Below are 7334 nucleotides of genomic sequence, written 5' to 3'. Positions count from 1 at the left end.
GGTAGTACTCACTGACAGGGATTTAATCAACATGGATATAACTAAGACGTCTGAGCTAGAATTTAATGATTATAAAGATACTAGCTGGACTTGAAAAAAGCACAGAAAACGCTAGAGAATCACATACTATAGAGATAAAAGAACTAAAATCTAATCAGGCTGAAATTAAAAAGGCTATTACTGAGATGCAGTCCCAAATGGAGGCTCTAAAAGCAAGGATAAACAAGGCAGAAGAGAGTCATTGATACAGAAAATGATGGGAGGGGCGCCTGGGTGGCTCAGTCATTAAGCATCTGCCTTCGGCTCAGGTCATGATCCCAGGGTCCTGAGATTGAGCCCGGCATTGGTCTCCCTGCTCTGCAGGAAGTCTGATTCTCCCTTTCCCACTCCTCCTGCTTGTGTTTCCACTCTTGCTGTCTCTCTCTCTGCCAAATAAAATCTTTTTTAAAAAGTTTCTCTAAAAAAAAAGAAAGAAAATGATGGGAAATAAGGAAGCTGAAAAGAAGAAAGAAAGACAACTACTGGATCAGGAAGGGAGACTTTGAGAACTCAGTGAGTCCATAAAGCAAAATAATATTCAAATAATAGGGGTCCCAGAAGATGAAGGGAGGGCAGAAGGTTTATTTGAACAAATTATAGCTGAGAATTTCCTGAATCTGGGAAAGGAAACAGGCACTCAAGTCCAGGAAGCACAGAGAACCCCCCTCAAAATCAATAAAAATAAGTCAACACCTCAACTTACAATCGTGAAGCTTGCAAATTTCAGAGACAAACAGAAAATCCTGAGAGCAGCTCAGGACAACAAGTCCTTAACCTACAAGGGTAGAAACATAAAGCTGGCAGCAGACCTGTCCACAAAGACCTGGAAGGCCAGAAATGACTGGCATAATATATTCAACACAATAAAGGGGAAAAATATGTGGCCAAGAATACTTTATTTTACTCTATTCAGAATAGAAGGAGAGATAGTCTCCAGGACAAACAAAAACTAAAGGAATTTGTGAACACTAAACCAGCCCTGCAAAAAATATTTAAGGGGATCCTTTGAACAAAGAGAGAGCCCAAAAGTAACAAAGACCAGAAAGGAACAGAGACAATCTACAGGAACAGCGACTTTACAGGTAATACAATGGCACTCACTTCATATCATTCAATAATTACTCTGAATGTAAATGGACTAAATGCTCAATTGAAAGACGCAGGGTATCAGAATGGATAAAAACAAAACAAGACCCATCGATATGCTGCTTACAAGAGACTCATATGTGGAATTTAAGAAACAAACAGATAAGCAGGGGAAGAAAGGAAAACAAAATAAGATGAAAATAGAGAGGGAGGCATACCATAAGAGACAATGAGCTCTAGGAAACAAACTATGATTGCTGGAGGTGAGGTGGGTGGGGGAAAGAGGTAATTGGGCATTAAGTAGGACACTTGATGTAATGATGTTATATGGTGTTATATGCAAATGATAAATCACTAAATTCAACCCTGGTAACTAATAATATAGTATATGTTAACTAAATTAAATTTAAAGAATTTTTTAAAATAAATAGATAATACAAAAATCACAATGGGATTCCACCTCTCACCTGTCAGAATGGCTAAAATTAACAACTCAGGAAGCAACAAATGTTGGTGAGGATGCAGAGAAAGGGGAACCCTCTTATACTGTTGGTGGGAATGCAAACTGTTACAGCCACTCTGGAAAACAGTATGGAGGTCCCCTTTTTGTAACTCAAAAAGTTAAAAGTAGAACTATCCTATGACCCAGCACGTGCGCTACTAGATATTTATCCAAAGGATACAAACACAGTGATTCGAAGGGGCACATGCACCCCAATGTTCATAGCAGGGATGTCCACAATAGCCAAGATGTCCAACAACAGATGAATGGATAAAGAAGATGTAGTGTAGAAATACAATTGAATATTATTCAGTCATCATAAAGAATGAAATCTTGCTATGCAATGACATGGATAGAACTAGAGGGTATTATGCTAAGAGAAGTAAGAGAAAGACAAATACCATTCAATTTCACTCATATGTGGAATTTAGAAACAAAACAGATAAACATAGGGGAAGGGAAGGAAAAAATAAGATAAAATGGAGAGGGAGACAAACCATAGGAGACTTTTGACTATAGAGAACAAACAGATTTGCTGCAGGGGAGGTCAGTGGGAGGATGGTGTAAATGGGTGATGGGCATTAAGGAGGGCACTTGTTGTGATGAGCACTGGGTGTTATGTAAGTGATGAGTGACTAAATTCTACTCCTGAAACTAATACTACACTATATGTTAACTAACTTGAATTTAAATAAATCCAGGAAGAAAAAAGTTAAAATAAAAATAGCAAACACTTGGGAAGCCTGGGTGGCTCAGTTGGTTAAGCAGCTGACTCTTGATTTCAGCTCAGGGCACAATCTCAGGGTCCTGGGATTGAGCCTCACATTGGGCTCTGCGTTCAGCAGGGAGTCTCTTGAGGATTATCTCTCTCCCTCTTCCTCTATCCCTCCCAACCCCCCCATTCTCACTCTCCTCTCTCTAAAATATGAACCGTTGAACACTACATCAAAAACTAATGATATACTATATGTTGGCTAATTGAACATAATATAAAAAAAGTAAGTTGCATTCTACACACACACAAAATGAAAATAAAATGCTTGGACTTTGGGAGGGTATGTACTATGGTGAGCACTGTGAATTGTGTAAGACTGATGAATCACAGACCTGTACACCTGAAACAAATAATACATTATATGTTAATTAAAAAAATAAAATGCTTATCAGTTAAAAAAATAAAATGAAAAATCTTTAAATAAAATCTTGTCCTTGTTGTGTGTTAACCCAACAAGGACAAAGGACATCATAAGAAATTCACAGAAGAAAAATGAATGGTCAATAAACATGGAAAGAAGCTCAACTGTCTTAATCTGTAAAGATCTAATTTAATCCAGATTTTTCAGAATGACAAAAGTTAAAACTTGAAAATTGGTGTTACTAACCCTTTTTCAGATATGTCATTTGCAAGGATAGTATCCAAAATAAATAAAGAAGTTATAAAACTCAACACCCAAAAAACAATCCAGTTTGAAAATGGGCAGAAGACATGAATAGACACTTTTCCAAAGAAGATATACAGATGGCTAACAGACACATGAAAAAATGCTCAACATCACTCATCATCAGGAAAATACAAATCAAAACTACAATGAGGTATCACCTCACACTTGTCAGAATGCTAAAATTAACAACATAGGAAACAATATAGGTTGGCAAGGATGTAGGGAAAGATTGTTGGTGGGAATGCAAACTGGTGCAACCACTCTGGAAAACAATGTGGAGGTTCCTTGAAAAGTTAAACATAGACATACCCTACAATCCAGCAATTGCACTACTAGGTATTTATGCAAAGGATACAAAAATACTGATTCAAAGGGATACACACACCCCAAGGTTTATAGCAGCATTATCAACAATAGCCAAATTATAGAAAGTGTCCAAATGTCCATCAACTGATGAATGGATAAAGAAGGTCGGGTATATATGCAAAATGCAAAAGAATTTTACTCAGCCATAAAAAAGAATGAAATCTTGTCATTTGCAATGATGTGGAGGGAGCTATAGAGTCTTATGCTAAGTAAAGTAAGTCAAAGAAAGACAAATACCATATTATTTCACTCATATGTGGAATTTAAGGAAAAAAAACAGATGAACATAGGGGAAAAAAGAGGGGCAAACCAGAAAACAGACTCTTAAATATAGAGAACAAACCAAGGGTTGCTGGAAGGGGAGTGGGTGGGGGGAATGGGTTAAATGGGTGATAGGCATTAAGGAGGGAACTTGTAATGAGCATTGGGTGTTTAATGTAAGTGATGAATCACTCAGTGATACACCTGAAACTAATATCACATTGTATGTTAACTGGAATTTAAAACTTGGGGGAAAAAGAAGCCTAGGCGGCACCTGGGTGGCTCAGTCTGTTAAGCATCTGACTCAATCTCAGCTCAGGTCTTGATCTCAGGGGTCGGACTCTGTTGTGCGGCGGGCAGCACCGGCTACTGGGAGCGCCGACATGCCTCGGTATGCGCAGCGGGTCATGGGCCCGGCAGGCAGCGAGAAGAGCACCTACTGTGCCACCATGGTCCAGCACTGTGAAGCCCTCAATTGGTCTGTGCAAGTTGTGAACCTCGATCCTGCAGCAGAACACTTCAACTATTCCGTGATGGCTGACATGCGGGAACTGATTGAGGTGGATGATGTCATGGAGGATGACTCTCTGCAGTTTGGTCCCAATGGAGGATTGGTATTTTGCATGGAGTACTTTGCCAATAATTTTGACTGGCTAGAGAACTGTCTTGGCCACGTAGAGGACGACTATATCCTTTATGACTGTCCAGTCTTGTCATGTTCTTCATGTAGGTCAGATTGAGTTGTATACGCACCTGCCTGTGATGTAACAGCTGGTCCAACAGCTGGAACAGTGGGAGTTCCGAGTTTGTGGAGTTTTTCTCGTTGATTCTCAGTTCATGGTGGAGTCGTTCAAGTTTATTTCTGGCATCTTGGCAGCCCTGAGTGCTATGATCTCTCTAGAAATTCCACAAGTTAACATCATGACAAAAATGGATCTGCTGAGCAAGAAAGCTAAAAAGGAAATTGAAAAGTTTCTAGACCCAGACATGTATTCTTTATTAGACGATTCTGCAAGTGACTTAAGAAGCAAAAAATTCAAAAAATTGACTAAAGCTATATGTGGACTGATTGATGACTACAGCATGGTTCGATTTTTGTCTTACGATCAGTCGGATGAAGAAAGCATAAACATTGTGTTACAGCATATTGATTTTGCCATTCAGTATGGAGAAGACTTAGAATTCAAAGAACCAAAGGAACATGAAGATGACTCTTCTTCTGTGTTTGATGAATATTTTCAAGGACACCAGAAGGAATGAAGAATTTATCAGAGTAACTATATATGTGAAGCACTTGCTACTGAACCAGCAAGACATTCTTCTCTTAGAAGGATGCAATACTAGAAGGCTACCTATTTTAATGAAAAAAGCAATACTTGGCTCTTTATCAGCAGCATGCCTGAGTCAAATTCTAGTTATTTTGAAATGGCTGATGTTTCAAGTGGAATCTTTTAGTATTATTTTAACAACATCAATTTAGATTTTAAATGTTGAAATTGACATGAATGCACATAGACTTGTATATAAATGAGCATCAGTGGTACAGTTAGGACCCAGTCTGCCTTTATTTTTACTATTTGATTTTTATTATTTTTGAAGGTTTTTTGGAGAGGCAGGAATTATTGTAACAAAATATACACCTGTGTCCAAAGGAAAAAAATCTGGAAGGACATAGTTAAGACCATTGCTTATCTGTATGTCTGAGTTTTCTTACACTGAAAATATATCAGGCGCCTGGGTGGCTCAGTGGGCGCCTGGGTGGCTCAGTTGGTTAAGCGACTGCCTTCGGCTCAGGTCATGATCCTGGAGTCCCTGGATCAAGTCCCGCATCGGGCTCCCTGCTCGGCAGGGAGCCTGCTTCTGCCTCTGACCCTCCCCCCTCTCATGTGCTCTCTCTCATTCTCTCTGTCTCAAATAAATAAATAAATCTTTAAAAAAAAAAGAAATGTATCATTTGTGTAATTAAAAAGTGAAAAGTAAATGTTTTAAAATATATATATGTAGGGGCGCCTGGGTGGCTCAGTCGTTAAAAGAGTCTGCCTTTGGCTCAGGTCATGATCCCAGGGTCCTGGGATTGAGCCCCCCATTGGGCTCCCTGCTCAGCGGGAAGCCTGCTTCTTCCTCTCCCACTCCCCCTGCTTATGATCCCTCTCTCACTGTCTCTCTCAGTCAAATAAATAAAATCTTTTCAAAAATAAATAAATAATAATAAATAAAATATATATATGTATATAAATAAAAGAAATAGAAAGGTCTTGATCTCAGGGTCATGAGTTCAAGCTCCATCGTGGACTCCATTGCTGGACATGGAGCCTACTTAAAAAAAAAAAAAAAAAAAGCAGCAGCCTAACAAAAGTTACTGGTGTTAATTGGAGTCAATTTAGTACTAGTATCTAGTGCTATTTTTAGATACCCATGCCCTTGACCTAATTTCACTTCTCAGTACCTACAGAAATATTTATACATGCACAAAAATATGTCTAAAGGTAGTCATTCACTCTGCCTTTCTTAAATACTGAAGAAATGGAAGTGCCCTTAACATTCACCGATATGGGAATCTAAAAAATATACGTATCTATGGAATTAAATGCAACAACTTTTTCAAGAATATTTTCTAAGACATTAAGTGAATAACTTATTATGTAAAAATTATATATGTAACATATGTATGCAAATGCACAGAAAACAGCCTAGTGACATACACACCTTGTACTGCACTGAATAATGTCCCACAAAAATTCATGTCTTTCTAGAACCCTAGAACGTGAACTTATTTGGAAATAGAGTCTTCACAGATATAATTAACCAAGTAAAAATGAGGTCACAGGGCGCCTGGGTGGCTCAGTTGGTTAAGCGACGGCCTTCGGCTCAGGTCATGATCCTGGAGTCCCGGGATCGAGTCCCGCATTGGGCTACCTGCTCAGCGGGGAGTCTGTTTCTCCCTCTCCCGCTCCCCCCCTCTTGTGCTCTCTCTCTCTCACTCTCTCAAATAAATAAAATCTTTAAAAAAAAAATGAGGTCACAGTGGATTAGGGTGGGACCTAAATTCAATGACCGGTATACTTATATAAAGGTCATATGAAGACATACAGGGAAGAAGGTCATGTGAAGATGGAGACAGAGAGTGTGGCATTAGCTACAGGCCAATGAATGACAAGGACTGCTGGGAACCACCAGAAACTAGGAGAGAAGAATGGAACAGATTCTCCCTCAGAGGCTCCAGAAGGAAGCAACTTTGCCAACACCTTACTTTGAACTTCTAACCTCCTTGAACTGAGAGAAAAATTTGTTGTTTTAAGCCACCCATTTTGTGATAATTTGTTGTGGCAGTGCTAGGAAGCTAATTTACACCTGTTTAACAATGGTTAGCTCTAAGGAAGAGATTCTACATATTTCTATATTGTGAGAATTTATTACTGCATGGCTAATTTTTTTTGCCAATAAAAATGAATTATCCACATTTTATGTCGGAAGTTTTGACTCTGCCCCTTAATAACTATGAAATCTTCAACAAGTAATTATACATATGAATGTCTCAATTGTTTTTTGTAAAATGGGGATAGTAACATCTACCCTCCTCACCTTCCAAGATGGTAGTGGAGTCCCCCTGTACCCTTTTTCTCTCACTGTCCACATCC

General features: G+C 38.8%; 1 protein-coding gene across 1 annotated transcript; it reads left to right on the top strand.

The window, feature by feature from the left end:
* The first annotated feature begins 4064 nt into the window (after positions 1-4064).
* LOC118025504 (GPN-loop GTPase 3-like) lies at positions 4065-5051 on the top strand. The gene is given in 2 exon segments (XM_035027904.1): positions 4065-4424; positions 4426-5051. Coding segments are annotated over 2 exon segments (876 nt in total). The 5' UTR covers positions 4065-4079; the 3' UTR covers positions 4957-5051.
* The last annotated feature ends 2283 nt before the right edge of the window (positions 5052-7334 follow it).

Source organism: Mirounga leonina, unplaced genomic scaffold (assembly GCF_011800145.1).
Source record: "Mirounga leonina isolate KUSES-001 unplaced genomic scaffold, KU_Mleo_1.0 Mir_201, whole genome shotgun sequence".
Classification (NCBI taxonomy): Eukaryota; Metazoa; Chordata; class Mammalia; order Carnivora; family Phocidae; genus Mirounga; species Mirounga leonina.
The sequence above is the reverse complement of the archived record's forward strand: the minus strand, read 5'-3'. Positions and strand labels throughout refer to the sequence as shown.